Source organism: Gallus gallus, chromosome 7 (assembly GCF_016699485.2).
Source record: "Gallus gallus isolate bGalGal1 chromosome 7, bGalGal1.mat.broiler.GRCg7b, whole genome shotgun sequence".
Lineage (NCBI taxonomy): Eukaryota > Metazoa > Chordata > Aves > Galliformes > Phasianidae > Gallus > Gallus gallus.
This window is the reverse complement of record NC_052538.1, coordinates 1,375,344-1,397,311: the sequence shown is the minus strand read 5'-3', so window position 1 is coordinate 1,397,311 and position 21,968 is coordinate 1,375,344. Positions and strand designations below refer to the sequence as shown.

At 40.9% G+C, this 21,968-nt stretch overlaps 1 protein-coding gene across 3 annotated transcripts in view; it reads left to right on the top strand.

The window, feature by feature from the left end:
• Positions 1–21,968, top strand: part of FAM171B (family with sequence similarity 171 member B) — a 36,687-nt gene that overhangs the window by 2,142 nt on the left and 12,577 nt on the right. For all 3 annotated transcript variants that reach the window (XM_421851.7, XM_040704056.2, XM_040704055.1), the window contains exons 2-4: positions 18,286–18,519; positions 19,240–19,332; positions 19,664–19,822. In XM_421851.7, the coding sequence (XP_421851.5) occupies positions 18,286–18,519; positions 19,240–19,332; positions 19,664–19,822 (486 nt within the window). The remainder of the gene's footprint in view (positions 1–18,285; positions 18,520–19,239; positions 19,333–19,663; positions 19,823–21,968) is intronic.

The window sequence follows — 21,968 nt, the reverse complement described above, 5'->3', positions numbered from 1 at the left end:
CTGGTTGTTTGTGATTCCGGTGTTGAAAGGGAGAAGGTGCCATAACCTCCTGGAACAGAGAAGGCGCAGAGCTGAGGTTGGAGTTCACAGCCTCTCCTCGTTTGACGCTCCGGTATCTATGTCCCTGCTCAGTCCGGGCTAATTATGCAGTTTTACAGATCAATTCCCTCCTGGCTTAACAAACTTCTGCCAGTGTAATTAACATGTAATGCTGCTCGGGAAGAGATGCTCACATCTGCACAGCTGTGTATGAAGGTGCTGGGGTGCACACTGTACTGCCAGCATGGAAGCGGAGTGGCAAGGAGACCGCTGCACGTGATTGAATAGTTGTTCTGTTCTCCTCCTCTTTCTTCTCCCATAAAAACAACAACAAACCCACCGCTGCCAGAAGAAATAATCAAGTACTAAAGGCTGGGCAATGAAAACATGCTCAAGAGAGACTTGGTTCAAGAAGTTACTCTGACTCACGCCATGTAATGAATGTAGCTGTTCTTCCAAATTATAAAAGAAAGTATTCTGGAAGAGAAAGCCAGCCTTTGTGGTGAAGGTGCTGTTTGCCAAAGTGGAGAGCCTGCCTTAGTTCCTTGTTATTCATAGGGAGTTTTTCCATTTTCTGTGTGTCAGTTCAGACATCTGGGCTCTGGTGTGCAGCGGTGATCAAAGCGCAGTCAGTGCGAGCTTCAAATACTCAGCTCTGGGGTCTGCGGGTTTGAGCGCAGGATTCAGGAGGCAGTAAATTGCAGTCGTGGCTTTGATCCTGGCAAATGTTATTTATTTATTTTTCTTTGCTGATGTGTACCAATACGCATCCCTTGCGGGAGGTGTGGGGTTGTAGTTGTCAGTGTTTAAGAAGCAGGGATATTGTGGAAGTGGTGCGTTGTTATTCTCTTTATAATGCAGATTCTATGCAATAAACCGAGCAGAGACCCTAATTGCATAAGTGACACTTAACTGCCTGGGTTCTGTGGCAGATCTGATGCGTACTGAATGAACAATGCTGGCGGAAAAGACAGCCGTTGTGTAAGCAGGAGCTATCACATTGTGTGTGAATAAATGGGAAGATGTGCACCGTATTAAGGTCTCAAAAACAAACAAACCAGCCAACATTAGTTTAGTTTTGAGCTGTGTTGAAGAATAATAATTATCATGTCCTTAAGTATATGTCATATCACTGCACGTTCTGCTCCGTGGGTACTTGCCGTTCCCTTTGAGATCTCAGCATCAGCAAGGAAAGACTTGACTTGCATTCCGACTTAGTATAAATCATCTCCAATCTACATTATATTACAGAATACAGGGAAAAGAAATTTATTTATTTTGCTTTTCTTTTGCTGTTTTCTTCTATGGCAGGTGGCCTTGTACACGGCAGAAGATCAGCTTGGTTTTTTGCTGGGTGAAATGGTAGCGGTAGCAGGTGACAGCTCTGTTGGTTGAGGCTGATAAGAGAAATACCTGAATGCTGGGAAACTCTGAAGAAAATATGAGGCTACTTTTGTCCCCAGGGAGGGTGGACGCCACGTCTGGATGCTGCCTGTGCAATTCTGTTCTGTGCCTGTTTCTCAGTATTATCTATTTGCATCTGATAATAAGTTGCTATCTAATTTGAAGCCATGTTCTAGATGAGGGATTTCTCACTAGAATTTTTCTGAACTTCTTTGTCTTAATTGTTCTGATCATTCAAGGTGGAGGTCTCTTTCTTGCGTGTCCTTTCTTTTGAGGTACTGAAACAGAAATATTTCTGATGCTGTCTTGTGTGATTGGCCGCTTTTCTAATCTTTGCTTTTGGCGTTTGTTTTCAATAGTGAAATATTTTTCCTAATGACACGTCAGTGTATAGATGGTACTTAGGAATTCAGAACAGCATTTGGTTTTGATAGCCTGTTCTGTCAATCTGGTTTGAGTTAGTGATAATAAATTGTCATCCACTTTTGTTTTTTTAAATAATACAGTGCTGTGTGAATGGTTGGTTTGTTGCTTGGTGGAACAAAGCTGGGGTGTCTTGCACCTCTAGGCACTGGGCAGGGGATTAGTAGGGCAGGAATAAGCCCAGCGCTGCTTTAGAGCTTCTGTTGCAGGCAGAGACCCTGATAAAATGAGTGAGGAGTTAAAAGCTGTGTAGGAAATGGTGTAGTGTTCTTATTAAGAAGAAAATGGAGCAATTTTAACATCTAGCTAAACAAGGCAGTTTGTGCTCAGAAAGTCAGGGCTTTCTAATTAGAGAGCTCCCATCAGCTCCAGGGTTAATTCTTTTAGACAACCAGGAAAATGTTTTTCTTACCCAGTTGGTATTGGAATGTAACTGATGTCCGGGGAGATGATACATTTTTAAGTTACCAAAGCTTATGAGTGAAGTTTTAGTAATTGTTTCCTATTTGGACACGGAGGACCTAGCTGAGGATTTTTGACATAGGAGATTTTTTAATGGTTTAAACCATTTCAGATGTAAATGTTTGCTGGGAATCGGTATGTTTCTTATACAAAGGACCTCCCTGAAAGTTAGGAGAGACTAGGTTTCAATATGGTGGAAAGTAATTCATTATCGAAAAGAGCTGCAAAAGTATTACATGCACACACCAACAAAATGGTTTTGTGCAACCAGCAATAAAAATTCAAACAACCAACTGCACCTCCTTGGAAAAGAGCTGTTGAGTCGCTGCTGAATTTTCTCAGCCTCTGAAGTCTGCAATAATGGTTTCTCAGTTAGATGAGAACGCACAGAAAGAATGCAAGACTTAAACTTGTCCTGATTTATTAGACCTGATGGTCTTAAGTGACTTAGCTTCCTGTGCTGCTCTAAAGCTTAGTAATAGGACAGAACACAAGGAAGGGCATTAGGACACAGAAAGGTGATAAAGCATCTGTAGTTTGAGTCTGAAGGGAGTCATGAAAAAAGAGGTAATTTCATTTATTTGTCCGTGTGTTCCACAGTTGAAGCCATTCAGTCCCTAATAGAAAAAAAAGAAGAGTTTGCAGTTTTCTGTGGTTGAGCACCAAGGAAAAAAATGATACTTTGCTAACTTTGGGGAAGTGTGTAGGTATAAATGGGAAAGTACTGGAGCACTCTGAACAGGTAGGTAGCTCTCCTGTATTTTTAGTGAAACCTGTAGTATATTACACAGCATCATGTTCTGTAGCTCAAAAAACTTGCTTTCAAGAATCTTGGATTGATTTAAAAAAAAAAATAAAAAATGGGAGAAGGAAGGGCAGGATTGAGTGTTCATGAAAATGAGATCCATGGTTCCACCTGACAGACGTGGCAGGAAGTGGGAGCCGTCAGTGATGGCAGGAAGCTACGGATTGCAAGTGGTAGTTTTTGCAGTTCTTTGTTTTGTTCAAGTTTCATTGCTTCTCCTAGTCTGTTGGCAGGCAACACACCATCAAAGACCAATTGATATGTAAAAAACATTCACCCAGTTGCTGTCGTGCTGAAAAAAAGGCAGTTTAAGGATTTGGAATGCAACTCCTATCTGTGTCACTGGGGATCTGTGGTATGCTTCATCTGTGAGCTAGCTGAGTGGATGAAGCCTCTGACTACAGAGGCAAAGATCTGAGAGGAAGGCTTATTCAGAACGAACCTCATTTTTGGCTTTAAAAAGAAAGGGAATTACTACGTTGTCTAAAAAGCTGCACATTTTTTATCATCCCTGTACCTTGCTGTAATGAATGAGGATTTGAGGTGTGGTGTGATAGAACAGGTGAGTCCTCTGTATTACTGCTGATTTAATTCCAGATTTAGAGGTCGAGAGCGATCCAGTGTGTTATTGGAGCACACAGATCTGTTGGTTAGGAATTGCCTTTGCACTGCAGAGGTTAGTGCACTTTTGAATTATCCTTCTGTGTTCTGTAGGATGACACCATCACCAGTTCTAGCTTGTCCTGTGTAATCTGGTTTGACAGGACATAGCCAGCAGTATTTCTGCACACCTTATGCGTGCTTCTAAACAGCATCTTCCACACATCTGCAGGAAATGGTGTTTTTCAAGCTACAGAGGGGTTATTGTACTTGCTTTGCACTCATTGTTTCAGAGGAAACATGAGACTTGAAAGTTTGGTGATAGCACATTTGAAGTGAGGATATGAATGTGCACAGCTGTACAATCAGTAGCATGGAAGTGTTTGATGAAATGACCTCTGCTAGGGGTGCTAGGGAACGTAGGGGTGAAAATCTCAAGGGAATGAATTACTTTTAGCAGTACCTTCTGTCCCTAAGTGTGGTGTTTAGTAAGGAAGACTTCACGCAGTCTGTGCCTTGTCATTTTGGTTGCATTCCGGGTCTGTTCAGAAGAAGAGTTGGGTCTCTGGCCAAATGCAGGTCATCAAAGCTGTATCTGAGACGGTGGCACAATTGAAGGCAATGCCTGTATGGGCCTCACCATATTCACTCCACCTATGCAGAAGAGATGATCTGGCAGATACTACCCTGTTCTGGAGAGAGGTTGATCAAGATGTGATGCTGTTCCCATGTGAGAGGGCACACTCAAAGTTTTACATGAGCAAGCTCCAGTGACCAGGAGTGGATAGCAGCAAACAGCCTGTTGTGTGAAAGGCTCTCCTAAAGTACCCATTGCCTTAAACATTGCTTCCTTGATAGAACCCAGGACTCTGTGCCACACCAGTGGTTCTTTCAAGCAACAAACTGTCACGTGCCATGAAATGCGTGAGCAGTTGTCATATCTGGAGATGATGTGAAAAGACCTTCCTTCTTCCTGCTCAGTTGGACCAGCTGCTCAGACTGGCAGTTTCCAAATGATTCTGCTGTCCTCTGGCTGGTAGCATGTTACGTATTCTTATAAACAGATTTCTGGCAGCTCTGCAGATGATTGTTCGTACACGCCATGACCACAGTGATGTGTGTTCCTGTCTGATGTAGATCCTGGGGCCATCCTGCATGGCCTGCTATGGCTGGCAGGGCTTGGGAGCGAGGTTCCTTACTGTCTGTGCATGCCTAAACCCCTTAAGGCACACCAAGTGCAGACATGAATCCTATCAGGCTCTCTTTCTGTTCTTACTCCTTCCCCCTCAGTGTCTTGTCTGTCTTCTTCCTTCAGGCTGTAATTAAGCTTTACAGTGTGGGCCAAGGAAGAGTCTCCAGTGACTGAAAGGCAGAAATGGTCAGACTTCAGGGCACAATTGTTACCCTTTTCAATGTGGGAATGAGACATTAGGTTACAGGGTCAGATCCCCCTGCTGGGCCTTCCAAGGGACCCTCCTCACTTCAGCACTCTGCATCTCCTCTTGTTAGTGCTGGCTAAGACGGTGAAGTCATACCAATGTGAGAGGCCAGAGATGGCCTCTACTGAAATGACGTGGAAATAAACTGTGGCTCTGGATAGGTTAGAGAGCAGGAAAAACATTTTAGACCCTCTGTCTTCAGATTTTTCCCATTTTGAAAGATTTAGATGCTTTGATATGAGTCTCGTGTGAACTACTGCCTGCTGTAGCAGGTTTCCCTGCAAATGGATTAATAGCTTTGGTGCCTTTTATATTGAACGTGGTGAGTGTGAGGCAGATATTGAGCCATGTGCATTAGGACACAGAACAGTGTACTCACATTGAAATGCACTATCGACATGAGCAGTGCACCCCAAAAGAGCCGTGAGGTCTGTACAGTGTGGTTTGATTAGTGTGTGCTTCAGCCCATGGATCTGAGCATTTGCTTGAGTGCTTTGGCTGAGAGCGATGGAGTTGTAGCCAGATAAATTGGTGCACTGACCTGTTAGCACACGGCCTGTTCTACAGAAAAGAATTAGATCTAGCTGCTTAAGTTTCTACATGGTCGGTAATAGTTCATCTGCTTCCTCTGCAATGTTTTCCTGTGGTCCACCTGTCTTTTACTTCTATTTGTCACCAGTTTTGGGTTTTTTTTAACCTACGTTCTGTTATTGAGCTTTCCCACTGGAGTGTGCATGCAGCTGCAGGTGATTTTATCTGCAGGTCCAATCAATCCTTACATTAGTCAAACTGAAGGCTTTTCCTTTCAAAATCATCAGCGTCTGTTTGTCTGTTTTCACTGACAGCGAGTTGCAGTACGATCATGCTGAGCATATTTCATCTTTTCGTCCCGTTTCCTTATCTGTACAACTGGCATCAAGCTCTGAGCTGCAAACTGTCAGGTGCTTCTGTTCCCCTCAAACAAGGAGGCAGGCCCACTATAAGTGTGTTGAAGTAGCAGCAGAAGCACCTTTGCGCTTTGTTGGAGTTTGTTTGTTTTTCTCTTTGCAATGTTTTCTGTGATTTTTGAAGTAACTGATGAACTGTGAGGACCTGCAAGCATCAAGCGATCAGGCAAAGGGCGAGGAGCTCTGCGTCCAACCTCCTGCTTAAAGCAGGGTTGATGCTGGGTTCAGAGCAGGGGCCTGGGGCATTTTCCTGTCAGGCCTTGCAAGAATAGGGATTCTGAAACCACTCAGGAAAATTTATTGCGAAGATTTCTTATTTGCAGAAAGCAAAATAATTTCCTCACATCCAGTCAGATCCTTTCCTTCAGTCTCTGTTGTTCTCCTGCCACCCACCACAGCCATAATACGGCTGTCATCTTGGCAAATCCTTGGCTACAGGGAGACTCATTTAGGTCCCCTCAAGCCTTTCCTTTGTGAGGTTAGCCAAGCCTGGTTCCCATAATTTCTCCTCGCTGACTTGTGCTCCTGCCTCCTGACCATCTTGCTTTCGCTTCTCCTCTGCTGAATGGCTTTCTTCTCTTTTCTAAAGCAGCCCCCAAATGTAACAAATGCTGTTTCTAGATGCAATAAAAAGACTGAATTACTTTGCTTGCTATGCTGCTGCTGATGCAATGCAGCATGCCTTTGGTGTTCTCCCATGTATTTCATTTTTGGGGTAGATTCTTTTCCCCTACTGCCTACGTATTAGAAGGTGGGATTACATCCTCTGCTGCAGGATTTGGGGCTGTTCTCTAAATGCTCTGCGTACTGTTGGCTCAGTCTGTTGAAATCGATAGCAGTGTGCAGTATGGCCTTCCTGCCTCCTGATGAGTATTTCTTGGGTTGTGAAATCTGGCCAGGCACCAAATTTATTTATTATTAATTATCATTATCGACTTACATGGGCAATGTTCCCAAATGCAGCTAATTGGAACGTTCTCCTGTAAGTAATTTTTGATGGTGTTGTAAAGCTGGTTCAGAATTTGCCTGTGATGATTTGCCTGCACTAATGTGAGCTGAGCTGGGGAAAACGTCGGTGATGTCAGGGCAGTGGAAGATACAGGGCTCTGTGCTGGAATGAATGAGGTGATGCCTGCCCCTTTGAACTGTTACAGACGTTAATGGAATTAAGAAAAGCTTCTTAATGGCGTTCTGGAAAATATTTTTTCTTTTCTGACATCTTTCATGAAGTGGCTGACCAGGAGAAATCAGTGTTTTTATGCTGGGTGAATGCAGAACATCATTTGAGCACGTTAGGAACAGTAGAAGCTGTTAATAACAAATTACGCTCTGTAATAAATATAGCAGGAGCTTAATTCATTGCTTGTGAAAGTAAGGGAGAAAATGTATACTCTCACTGGAGAGGTTTTCTTTGGATTACAGACCACAGACACTGAGAACATTCTGTAATGAAATTGACTGAAACAGAGACCCAGCAAAATACTGGTGAAAATATTGCACTGTTTTTTTGGTGTTGGGCAAAAGATCGTTGTGTCTGTTGGCTTTTTAATTAGTTGTCAGATTCCTTTTCATTTCTCCCTTTTTCTAAGCTCAACATGGGAAACCTGTCCCTGTGCTGTAGTACCTCAGATTGATGGAGTTTAATTTCATGGGACAGATAGTCTCGGAAAGGGCTAAGTGGATCCCTTTCTACCCATGAAGTTGGAACTTTGTCAGCCTTGCGAAAGCTGTCCCCGTGTTACAGGTGCTGGGTGAATCTGAGCCTTCTGGGGAGAACGCCCATGTCCCATTTTCAGTCTTGGTGTCAATAAAACCCTTTTCATCATCTCAGAGTGGTTTCCATGGCGCTAAGTTGTTCTCCAATTACTCCCTACAGGAATTCAGCTACTTGCTGTGCGGGGAGAACTTGTTTGTCTCCGGGTGTTTGTGCCGGGGACGCAGCTGGGGGGCAGATAATTGCATGTCCATCTCAAACAGCTGTCCCTAAGCTGGGCCCTGGAGCGCTTTATCCTGTGCTGAGCTGTGGTGAGGCGATAATGATTCCAAGTGGCGATGGCCGCATTGTTTGTGCACTCGGTGTCAGCCCTTAGCTGGGCGGCATTGCGGTGTGTGGAAGCGGTGTACTGTTGTGGGGACTTGATGGCAGCTTTATGGCTATATTGTGGGGGCTGTTGCAGCTTTATAGGTGATCTGATTTGGGAGCTATTACTCCAAGATCTCTTTTGACATCTGTGAAATTTCACTTTATGAAATTAACTATCACAAACCGTTAATCTTTGGCATCATCTGCAATCGCATTTCTAGAAGTATCTTATTTATTGTTGTGGTATTTAATAATTCAGTTTGGGAAACTCAGCTTTATTAAAACTCATATGAAAGAGAGAGTGGCTTATTGGGTGCTTGTTTTGTTGCTGCGATATGCATTTCCTATCTACTGCCTTTAAGTCCTCCCCGATGTGGACAGGACTTCATTGAGGAGACACTGGCTTGTAAACTTGGCATTTTCTCCATATGCATCTCTACGGAGTGGCCTTCTACTTACTGAGGGGTTGGGGGACCTTTTCCCTTAAGAAAAGGTGAACAGTGCAAATATCTTTCTCCAAGGAGAAGGTGTGCATGTGCTCTTGCAGTTTTCAGGGAAGAGAAGTGTTTTCAGCCAAGAGAGGTGACCGGTGCGTTATTGAATGGTGTCATTGAAAGCATCAGTAATTTTCCCTTGCAATTCCGGAGTGAAATGAATTGATGTTTGAGTTACTGGCTTGTAGGTTATGCTATTCCGCTGTGAGTTTGTACAGGCATGTCTGTCTTAAGTTCAAACCCGTAGGGCATTAAATGTCATGTTTGAAGAGGGTATTGCTTTGTTTTCCTGTGCATTTTTTTTCATTCTCTGTTAAATTAAGAGGATGCTTGAACTTGTACAGGTCTTTTACCAGCTAGTTCTTACTAACCACAACTCCTGAATACTTGAGATAAATCTGGCCCCTAACCTACGAGGTTCAAGTAAGGTGCCTGATGCTTTACGGCTACTGGAATCTTCGTCTGTCCAAAGATGTGGACCATTAAGGGGCAGGATGGACAAATCATTGGAAATTTTCTGTAGGAAATGGTATCATTTCATCAAAGAGATGGTGCTGTATGAATTGTTATGTCTATGTAACAGTGGTTTGATTGTCGATGTCAGGAAATGCGTGGTGTTTGCTTATCACACAGTAGCTATTTGCTGATGGGTTTTTACTTTTTTATTTCTGGGTATAAAACGTAGTGTGGGAATTTAAGGCATGGTAGTTGAAATAAGCTGTTATGCAGAATTTGATGTTTCCTTCTGCGCTTTCTGCTCAATACCGTGTAAGGAACTGTGAATTGCAATAGTCAGTCTTTTTCATTCCCTCAGTTCTGATGCAAGGTAAATGATACAGGCAGTCGTTCAAGAAATGAGAGAAGAGCATCACAGATTTACTGTCAGCAACTGAGTAAACTGAGATCAGAAAACTTACGGTAGCTTCTGAGCTACTGCATACTCATGACCTATCTTCCCTAGGTAACATTACAGAATGAGTTACTTAAAATGAAGAAATTAATCCTAAAGAAGTGGAGCTCTGCAGACCACAGCGATTTGTCGCATCTGCCCATCTGCTTTGCTCCAGGAGGTGAATTCCCAGCTTCCATAGTAACCACCCTTCTGACAGCCAGGCTGGCTGATGCAACAAAATAGCAGCCAATAAAGATGCAAAGTTGCTATGGTAATTGTAATCGTTGCAGCATCACTAGTATGTGTTTATTTTGAATGTTACTGAAATTGTTATTATGCAAGTATACCAATGCAGTAGAATTTATGAAATAGAAGTTGATATGAGAATTCTGGCTTATTGTATCCTGTGAGCTGACATGTTAAGTCTTGGGTGGCGAAACATCCTGATGTCAGTATGTAAGTTGAACGGAGAAGGCATCCGGCAGCAGGGAGGAAGGGACATTCAGCTACTTACCCAATGAGTGCAGTGCCTTTTTTTTATTGAGCTCCACATACAGCAGCAGTGTTAAAATCATACAGAAATAAACCAATCATATACCAATTGTGTAGCTGCTTTTATATCTGAATTTCTTAGCTCCCACTCAGGTAGCCAATAAAAACATTTGAAGTGAAATGCTTGTTTTCTCCTGTTTTATGTATATTAATAATTGCAATTGAAAGCGTTTGGGGATATACTCCCATTGGATAGATCAGTGGGTTGTTAGCAGCTTTATGGATTAGCCTGATGACATTCTTGCATGGTTTTAACAACCATGATCATTCCTGGAAGGTGTTTATTGATTATGCATTAGTAATCGTGGAAGATGCAGCCTATAATGATCTGGTTTATTTTATAGGTTTTCCAGGGGCTTGGTTTTGTCAATATTTGGTTCTTGTCAACAACTATGGCATGAATATGGCGCTTTTGATCAGTATAGCTGTGTGTTCGGTCTGAGATCTCGGTTGGACCTATAACCACTTACAGTGCTGTTACTCAGATATCAGTTGTGAGGGTTGTTTTTTTTAAGTAATTAATAAGTCCGCTTTTGTACACAACAGATGAAAATAGAAGAAGATGGCATGTTAATATGCCTATGCAACGGTATGGATTTCTCACTCTGTCTCCAGATCACGGTATTGAAGTAGTTAATCTTTCTTAATGCTTAAAAATTTTTGATAGGTCTGCTTTGGTGATAGTTCTGTCAGTCCTCTTTTTTATTTACAAATTACTGCTTGCTTAATACCATAAAATAAAATACCGTATTGCATAAAATGTAATACATTTCGTATGTTACAAAGTATTACAGAAACTACCAAATTATATATAAAACCCAATGCAATGATTACAAGCACTAAAAGCTTCTGTGTTTGATATGTGGTAATTTTTCTTTTGGTGTGAACTCAAGGTAAGCCTGCAATCTGTATTTGTATAAGTGCATATCATGCAAGAAAATAGCTGGATTGATATGGCATGTCGACTTAATACATACTGGGATTTCCAAAGTCTTTCAGTTCTATGAAGAATTTCCCTACGTTAGGCAACTATATTCCCTATCAAAATATGACAGCTAAAGCGTGCCAGTGTAGAATGTTGGCTCTGCTTAGTGCTGAATAAATTCCATTTTTTTTTAAGTTCCTTCTGAATTTGGAGTCACCTGATCCAAAAGCTGTAGGCAGATGAGTTCATTGATTGATGCTGACCCGGCGACTGTTCAGTATTTTGGGGACTGCATGAGTGTCTAAGCTCTGATGAGGCATAATTTGAAATCTATTTGAGGGCAACATTTCCATTCAGAAAACGATGTCATCCTCTTGACCTCCTGCTTTAAAAACAAAACATACACACAGAAACGTACACAGAGAACCCCTGCCCCAAGCTGCGACAAACCCTCATTTCATCTTTTTGGCTTAAGATTTCTGTTTGCGTATACACATGCATGCCTATACAATATAAAACATAGAAGTACGGTGTTGGTGTGAAGGGAAAATGAAGAATTATTCTGTTTTTAAGTGAAACAAAATTTGTTGTAGGTAAATGAATTCAGTGAAGAACATTTTTTTGTAGAAGCATCGGTAAATATTCAGTGCTAATTGTTATGTGAAGATATGCTGCTAAGTCTATGAATAACTCTGCTGGAAAAAAGTTAGGATGTATAACTGAGAACAAAGTCTATTCCTTAAGTGGTGTAATGGTTTTATTACTTCTTCACTGCTAAAATCTCCTTTAGAAGTGAAATAGACTGTATTCCTATCTGTAAAACACCTAACTTTTAAAAGAAGTCTTTCTTATTTCAGTAGGTAATCAGATTTTCCATCCTATCTGGTGGAGTTTTATTAAAAGATAAAACTGGATTTTGGGTCAGTTTTGAGCCAGATGACTAATTATTCTCTGACCTACCAATTGACCTTGGACCTTGATGCTTGTTTTGGACGTGTGTTAATTTGCCATGGGCAGCCCCATGTAGCTGTTCAGTCTGCTAGATTTGTGCTCTCCATTTGAAGTGCTCATTCTGGCAGGCTTGATTCAGTTCATCTGATGTTATGTAACTGTCACTTTTTTAAAGCTGATGAAACTTGCAGAAGGCCATCTTAGGAGAAGTAAGGGTCATTTTCCATAGTTCCAGCCTTCCACAGGCTGAAATATGACGCGGAGTCGTCCCACAAATGGCCCCAGGATGGAATGGAGGAGACTGAGCAGATGTCCTCAAAGAAAAGTAGGCAGCATTGCAAATGGAGAATTCATAAGGCTCATTTTCAGAACAATGAATGAGCAGGAGCGGATGGGATGCTGCTGTTAGAGATAACAGAGGGTACATTCATCTCTCTCCCACATTGCTGCTGTGCTCAGCTCTTAAAAGCAAACATGCAATTGTTTCAAAAGGTGTCATCTGGTCTTCATGTGGAACTGGGAAATCAAGCTGGTGAGCAAAATGTTTTCTGAAGTTCTCTTTCTGTTTTGCCCAGGTAAGGTAGAAAGAAGGGCCACACAGACACTGCAGTGTGTGATGAAATAATGCACGTGTCGACATGAATGAACTTGCAGTAAATAACTGCCATTTTCTTCCTAGAAATTTGCAGATGCTTAAAGACTCCAACACTGTGGTCTGTATGTGCTCAGCATAGCATATGTTACAGAAGCAAGGAAACTCTCTGAAATAGTGCTGCATTTGAAGTCATTGTAAAATTCAGTGTTTGAAAGTCTTTCGGATGACAGCAGCAGTAATTTTCTTTAGACTGGTAATAGCTCACTGAAGTAGTGGAAGGCATTTCAAATCCACACTTAAGCAATGGTGAATTCGATTTTTCTCCAGGTTTATCTGTCTCAGTTTTTCTTGAATATGAAGTGTATGTCAGTGATGTCTAGATTTGACTGGAATGGGTTAAACTACATCTGCCATAAAAATGAATGCGAATGCCTTTCTCTGTGAAAGGCACTGCTGTTCCCCTCAGGATCTGGCCTTAGCTCCTTCATAATTGGGATTTTGTTGATGGCTTCTGTGGAAATTGGTTGACCAGAAATAGGGCAATGTGAATGCTGCGGTGTCCTACTTTTCCAGACCCCGCTCTGCTGCTTTGTCCTTGGAAGTCAGTCATGTGTTCAGCTCCACTGCATACTTTTTTGCTCTTGTCACTGTACACCTTCATGTTCAATTTTGCATTAAAGCATATTCTTAAAGTGGTGCTAAACTATGGAACTGCACTGTATAGATGTTACGGTCCTGCCTTCGTGGAATTTGCTGTTTGTGTTCAAGTGGAGCAGATGCTGATTAGCTCTGGGCTCCGATTTACTTTGCACTTCATTTTTAATAGGGCCTTTACATCGCCTAAAAGCAGTTCTCTGTATGTCTCTATTTATAGTTGAATGCCACTGAGCAGCATCGCTGATAAATAAAACTGAAATGCCAATAGGTTCTTTATCCAAATGGTGTTTCAAGGAGCAGTCCACGCTTGCTTTAAAATTAGAGTCACCATGCGGCTGCTTTGCTTGAAGATCAAATTAAACATGGGCAGCTCTTATCTGTGGCTGCAACCCAGGTCTGCCCTTATGCATGCACTTCTTTTCCCACCCGCTGCCTGGTTGTTCCCTGCCTGTCTGCTGGCTGCCTGGAGGCTGTGATGCTCAGAGTGGTCCTGCAGAGATGTGCTCCATCCTGTCCTCCAGGGCAAGAATGAACCCTTGTCAGCTGGCTGTCCACTGTTTGTCCTTTCTGGTCAGGTAGGATGTCTGTTTGTTGTTAGTATCTAAATGCACAAAAGCAAAGCAAAGCAGTTTTCTTTTTTTTTTTGTGCTATTATTTTAAAGCAGGGGAGTATCATGTAACTATCGCACATACATCTTTTGTAAAGAATCCCATAATTAGTTACTGATTGAGATGTTCTGTTACCAGCTAGGAATAGGTAGAACTGCTTGCGTAGAGTTAGGAATGACTTTTTATGTGTACAGACCCATCTGTGTGCTGAGTCTATAGAAGGCTGTGTGGGAGCAGGAAAGCACTGATAGCAAAGGAAGCCTATGTTGGGATGTAGCGGTTATTAATCAGACTTGCAGGTTACTTGATAGCTATGAAGCGTGATAGCATGAAGCATAATGGGTCTGACACTAACCAGCAGAATATTACCATGAAATAGTTAGCAGAGGTTAGGGGCCATCACTAAGCTCATTGTAATGCACTGTGCAGGGCAGTAACATCTGCACTCTCAGCGCATCGCACCGTAATGCACAACAAAAGGTTTCCACATAACCTTTTTACTAAAGCCAGGTATGTGTAGGTTGCATTTCGTTGACTTTTTTTCGCTGGTGCTACGCATGAAGTGTTGCAGTGGATTGCACAGGCTGATATTCTTAGAACACATGGGATTGCTTCTTCACAGATCAGTGCACCTTTCATATCCTTAATTACCTTAAGCCAAAAAATATGGTGGTATATGAATATAAGAGAGAGGAAAAATAACTGTTCACTAAGTTAAGGTCAAGCAAATTGCACAGCACGTGTTTTATTCCTCTCATTAGCTGAGAGCCAGGGAGTGCTGGCAGTTTCCATAAAACGCATTTAAGTCCATGTCATTTTAGGACTTTTCTGGCATTAGATTAAGCATTCTCTAGGCAAGGATGAGGAAAGTCTCTTCTCAAGAAAGGAACTAATACATAATATGACAGTAATTCCCGTTCCTTCCACTCCGTAAGGTAATTGCTTAATTGGATAGTTGTCTGTGTGCCTGAGAAGGGTAACAGCCAGGCAGGAGGCTTAGAACCTTTCTCAGTGTATGAAATTGGTGAGAGATGGGGAAAGGGAATCGGGCTGGGGCTCACAGTGTGTAGGGGTGTCTTCCAGGCTGTCCCGGGGTGCAGGAAGATTTTGAGTTTCAGCACTCCTTGGCTTTGGGCATTGGATCTGGGGCTGCAGTGGGACAGCCAGGCCCACAGATGAATACAGCAACCAGGTAACATGTTTATCTGCAGGTGAAGGATTAACAGATTAAATCAGGCTATTACGAAGGCAGATTTTTCTTTACACTGTTATGCTTGGAATTGAGAGCTGGGTACAAAGTATTTCTTGGGCTTAATACTGTGATATGATTTATGGATTAGGATAGTGATGTGAAGCCAAATCCCAGGCACTAAGTGCTGTTGCTCAGTGTGAGGTGTCATTTATTGACTGTGGCGTTTCTGAAGCATACTAAGTGTGGTAGAAGGCATTGTTTCCCTTTTTCTAATTAACTCCTACATTTGTATGAACATTTATCAGCAAGTGTTTAAATGTCTTAAAGCTGGCATTTTCAGTGAGCTTGCCAAGAGACAAATCTCTATTCCTCGGAGGCAGCACAAATCAAATTAGCACAGACTGAGTTCTTTTTTCTGACTGTGGGAGTTCTGTCAAATCTATTTAATACTGAGATAGAGCTGACCCACTTGTGTTCGGCAAGTGGTAGTGAGCAGAAAGCAGCACGAGTTCAGGAAGTTCTTAAACGTATGAATTTGGGTTTTGTGAAATAGTTAACCAGCACCTCCTTTTGTTTTGCATAATACCTTGTTCACTATGTATTATTGTGATGTAAAAAAAAACAACATTGAACAATCTTGAGGATTTGCACGCGAAGATCTTTGATAGAGGAAAAGATCCTCAACACTGAGGTATCATGAATGTTTAAGTAATGTCGTTAATAACTCAGTGCTGTTAAATATGCTGATAGGTTTGCACACTAAATGTATGTGAGGCATTTGGGAAGAGAGTTGGTCCAGAGATGGGAGTCAGGTTTGGAAAGGAATAGGTCAGTCAGGGGCGCTGCACCACCGATGTGCGTACAGTCTGAGCTCTGAGAACCAAAGCGTTGTTTTGCTTATAAGTGGGCTGTTGTTGCTGCCCTGCTGCGGGGTGCCGTGGTACAGCCAGCTCCATCCGTGCAACAGTGAAATGTGGCTGGGGGAGCAGGAAAGCTCTGGCTTTTGCTGAGGGATTCTGCAGTGTCTTGTTTCAGTCAAAACTGTCTGGAGAAGTGGATTTTAACATGGCTGTAACTGAAGGAAATGAGAGGAAGTCATATTCTTGCATAAGAATACCTTTGAATGTATAAACTGCTGGAGGAGGGATGTCGTGATTCCCTGTATTTTTATTTATTTTGATTTGATAGTAGGAAATGGAAACACCAATAAAAACATTGATACAATTGGAAGATGTCAGAAGTTTGAACACTGTAGGTTTCAATTTTTTTGACTGCATCAAGCTGTTAATGATAGGATCCTTTCTCTAATGACCTGATTCTAGCTGCTAAAATACCATTTTGTTCCAGGTAAACAAAATTCATTCCTGCTGGCATGAGCTTCAGTTCCTTGCTAGTGATTTTATTACATATTTTAGTACTGTTTAACAAAAGGTTTCTGGCAACAGGATCAGAATGTTGGACACAGCTGCTTTCCCTATTTAGTGGCTGTTTCAGCAGTCATTGCTGAGGGCAAACTGTCTGTCTTCCAAGTTTCAGGAACCCCTGAAATGATGCTAGGACGTGTGTGACTGGACCAATGTTGAAGGATCTGCTGAGTCGTCATCATTTGGTTTGTTGGCACGTATATATCTAATCAGTACAGGATTTAAAAATCCTTTCTCAACAACAAATTAAAAGCAATCTTAATTGAGAAAAGCTGTGAATAAGAAATGACAGCAACATTCTAAGTTCATTGTTTTTTAATTCTATAAATATGTTTGAGTACCATTTTATCTTTCCTTTAAGTAGACAGTAATTTTCAGAGGAAGATGTGGATTGCTCTGTAATGTCCTAGAGGATCAGACTGGCAAAGCTCTAAGGTTTGTTGCTACACTTGAGAAGTAGTAGTAAACTGAGTGATAAAGTATAGCTTCTGTGCATGACCATATAGTGTGCTCCATGCATACAATAGACGTTAGCCAATACTTACTTCACAGAGACCTCAGTTAGATGTTTTCCTTGCATACTGTCTTGTTGGATAGATAGCAGTCGGCTTCTCAAGACCTTTTGAATTAAATCAAGGTCAGTGGTGGTAATCTTGTGGTGCGATGTCGATCTTGATTATAGGGGAGACAACATAATGAAATTGAGTCTATTTTTGTGTTGAGAAATTTCGAGGAAACTTAGCTTGACAAATAACTTGAGCAGAAACAGATATTGGTAATTAATGTATTCGATAGTACTTGTGTAGTAGGAGTGCAGTGCTCTTGAGTAGTAATAATTCTGTACCCAAAATCTTGGGGAATTGATGTCATTTGGTGGCACAACTTGCTTTAACAGTGGTCTGTAGGTACTTGAATTTATGCTGAGAACTTTACTAAAGTAATATGAATTTCTTTCTTCTGGTTCACTTTCATGTACCTGCTCTCTGAGGAAAGATTCCCTGGTAGCTCAGTTACAGCCAAGGCAGCAGATTAAATTGAACGTAATTCAGGTGGACTTAATGCTTTCAGTATATTGCTCAGTCATTATGATCATCATCTCCACAAGACACCTGGTATCCTAGAGGAGTGTCAGGCTGAGTAGTCAGCAATAGAAAAATGCTATTTAGAAAGTGTGATACTGAAAGGTGAAAACCAGACCAGAGGGGTAGATCTAACGAGAGAGATTAAACAGTCTAAATGCATTTGGTGAGTGTTTAAGAACTTCGTACATGTAAGAAAAGATGTTGGCCCACAGTTTGTGGATTTTAATTTTTCTGTTTCTAAAAAAAAAAAAAAAATGTAAGGTGCATCTCTAAAAGTGAGAGTCAAGCTGAGGGTTACACCTGGCTAGCAAGACCAGCTACAGCTGTCAGTGTGATATCACAGAGTTCTTGCGGGGTACGTTGGGTCTCACACCGTCACATGTGTGTTGTTCAAGCTTAAGTGAGAGCAGGAGGAATTGCTTCTTAATGTGGGAAGGTGTCTGTTGTTGCTTTTTGTTAGATAATGATTGTCATTTTTTATTTCAATGACCTCTGGCATCTCTATCCCATTCCCAAGGTTTTTTGCTTCCTTGTGTTACAACTCTTCCTCCCTTCTGCAGTAATTTAGCTGTGGTGGGACAGGAATGGACCATACACTGCATAAATACATAAGGCATGAACTGTAGGACTAAGTTAAATGTTTCAGTTATGGTCCTTAGCTACATTATTATCTCCTAGTATAATGATCTCCTTTTTTCTTCTCTTAATAGGATCGGTGTTCATGCTAAAGGTTCAAGTAAATGACATCATCAGTCATCAGTACCTGGCACAAGCAGTAGTGGAAGTGTTTGTTAACTACACCAAGACAAATTCTACTCTCACTGGAAACAACGGAGCAGTATTAATAAAAGTTCCCTATAAATTAGGATTAAGCTTAACTATTGTATCGTACAAAGATGGCTACATGTTAACACCTTTGCCTTGGAAGACTGGGAGAATGCCAAGTATGTAAGCCTCTTACTGTCCTATTATTAAACTGTATCTATTGGTAATTAAAGTACCTTTTCTCAGCAGTCGATGTAGTTACTGTCAAGTGCAAATGACAGCAGTCAGTTGAGGGAGGTGTGCCTGTCAGTGCAGATGTAAAGGTGAATGACCTGTTAGATCTGTCACAAATTCTTATTACTGTGAAAGTGAAAAGAGCCCTTGTTAATTCTAAGTAGGTTGTACTGCAACACTGTGAGTGTACTCTGAGAAATTATTCACTTAAACATAGCAAAGGGCTTTTTATGTATTTTTTATTTTTGATAAAAATCATATTTTCTCTAGTGATTCCTGCTGTGCCAGTGCTTCGAGTGTAGTACAACAGGCATAGCCTTTTGTTACACCTTCTTTTCAGCAGCATTTCTTCCCAAGTTTTCCTTTTCTTAAAGAGGAAGAATAAGTTAAGATTTAGAAAACAATAACAGGATGCTTCTAAGAACTCTAGACACTTCTATACTATAGAAAACATACAACAGCAAACATACACCATGTCTGTGGTGTATTATGTCTATGTCTATCTATTATGTCTAACCAACATAATTCCTCTTCTGGCCAGCAGGAGTAATTTATTTAGTCTTCATATGCTCCTTTTTCAACTGCCCTATTCTTTCAGAGTCAGAGAGCTGTTGTTTTTTTTTGTTTCAGTTGCTTAGTATAACAGATATTATCACTTTCCACAGTATACTCATCTGTGACGCTCTCATTATTCCCACAAAGTCAAGCCAATATATGGCTGTTTGAAGATACTGTTCTAATCACTGGAAAACTGTCTGGTAAGTTCATTGTTTATGTACTACAGGGTAAGCGTTTCATGGTATATTGAAGAAAGCATTATCAAGTTCGTGTTCATTTATCAATATTTGCTAATCTTCTATGGAAATGGAAGCCACTTAAGCAGGGGCTACCTAAGCACTGCTTTTCACAAGAGGAGATAGATATTACCTATACCAAGACTAGAATTTTGTGGCAATACAAGACTAGAAATATACAAGCCTTGGAGAAAGTAGTAAAAAAAAAAGACTGTTGTGCTCACTGTATTTCTGAGCAATAATGAAATAAATGTATTTTTTAGCATTGCTAAGACAAAATATTACTCTTTTACAGATGCCAAATCTCAACCAAGTGTTCAGTTTCAAAAATCCTTAATAAAGCTTCCAACAGATCACCATATTACAAATGTTACAGCTTATCTGACAGTGCCAGAGCAATTCTTAAAAGTGGACAGTTTTCTTTATACTACAGGAATTCTTCTAAACAAATCAGGTATAGTAGATATATTATTTACATTTAAAAACAAAAATTTTAAAAATGTAATATCTTTGAGCACACACTGTTTCATAAACATATGCTTAAATTAAAAGTGCCTGAACCAGATTCCATTGCATTAAATTTGTTTACTCTTCTTCTTATGGAGAAAAAGCTATGAACACAGCTGATAAGTAATGCTGCTCTTTGTTTTGTTCTGTTTATGTTCACTGTCACGAGCCAGAACTCGTAACACTGAATTTCATAGAATCATAGAATGGCCTGGGTTGAAAAGGACCACAGTGTTCATCTAGTTTCAACCCCCCTGCTATGTGCAGGGTCGCCAGCCACCAGACCAGGCTGCTCAGAGCCACATCCAGCCTGGCCTTCAATGCCTCCAGGGATGGGGCATCCACAGCCTCCTTGGGCAACCTGTTCAGTGCGTCACCACCCTCTGAGTGAAAAACTTCCTCCTAATATCCAACCTAAACCTCTCATGTCTCAGTTTAAGACCATTCTCCCTTGTCCTGTCGCTATCCACCTTCATATACAGGGTCCTTCAGTCTGCTTTATAGATGTACTGATCTTTATAGATATACCCGTATAGGTAGTTCTACTTAGTGCTGAAGCACAGTTGTAGGATTCTAATGCATAGTAGTACCTTTTAAATGACTTTCGGTTGAAGATATTTGAGATTTCATGGGACTGGAGAGCTAGTCAAACGCCTTAAAATGCAGTGCTGGACAGTGTGAATTATGGAAATCTAAATCTGCAGTAGGACTGCAGCAGTTAATTTTAGCAATGGGCTTTTCTGCACTTTCACTAGAATTCTGTCACCTGGTTGTCAGAGCTTTACACCTAGCATAAAGGTTTTGTGCAAAGTATAATTTGGCTCACTGTTAATCTGTGTAAGCCTGTTTGCGACCAAGTAGTCTGTATGTATACAGAGCACAGCTGTAGTAACATTTCCTATTATTCTGCTTCACAGGAGTAGCAGCGAGTGATTTCACTAGGCATTAGATCCAACTGCTTATCGGCATAAGTAGTTTAGGATTTGTCATTATAACAGAGATTTATTTTTTAATTATATTTATCTCTGGCAGATCGTGCAGTTCCATCTCTTGTGTTCTTTCATTTCAATTCCCAGGGAGCTTGAAGCCTCGTGGCTCCTAATTTGATTACAGCGCATGTGGTGGCTACTAGTTGATTTTTTTCAGTGAACTGTTCTTTAATTTTCATTGTATATCACCTATAATTGATATGTTGACTGATATATTTTATAACTGTTCTCATCTGTATCGCACCTTGTTAAATTTAAAGCGTAAGAGAATAAGGAGCGTTTCTCCCTTTCAGTTTTTCTTTCAATCTGCCTGGCATGTGTTTTAAATTATTCATATGCTCCTGTAGGAATAAGCTTCCTTTTAGGGCGGGTGGAAGCTAATTGATATCTGATGCACCAGGAGGTTTGTTGCAGCCGGCTTCTAACAGCCTGCGCGGGTTTAATATTATTCCAGTACTTATTAATTCTGTTTCAGTTTTTTTCCAATAGCCTGTCATATTGTGGACTCTGAAGTATTTGCAAATTAGTGTGAAGGAAAACAAAGGAAACAAAATGACAAACTGCATAGTAAATTTTTTGTATATGGAGTTTCCTTCGAATGCTTTGACGTGCTTCAAGATGAACTATTCGGTTAATTGTGGCTGCTAAATCAGCAAATTAATTGGTACAGGAAAGTTTATTAAGAGGGTTTGACTAAAAGGAGAATTGTGGCAGTTGTATATTTGCATCATGTCTTCAATTGGTTTCAAAGTTATGTATATTGCAAGATTAAAAGAAGTTTATCTATTGGCTAACTCTTTGGGAATCAAATTATATGATAATGAAGGGTTTCTCTGTCTCCAAGCCATTTTTGTCCAGTCATTGATTCCACAGCCAGTGATGAATCTGTATGTCTGAAGTATGTTTCTCTTTTACAGATCTGATATATAAAGGACTGTTTTGGGCTTAGAACACAAGATTTACAAGTCTAGAAATGTTCATTTATTTGACCAAGTTAGTGATGTATAACTGTGTAGCTGAATGCAGATGGGGGCTCAGCTTTGTTTACAAGGATACGTTATTAATTCTAACTTGTTTTGAAAAGTGTGCTATGAGCAGAGAATT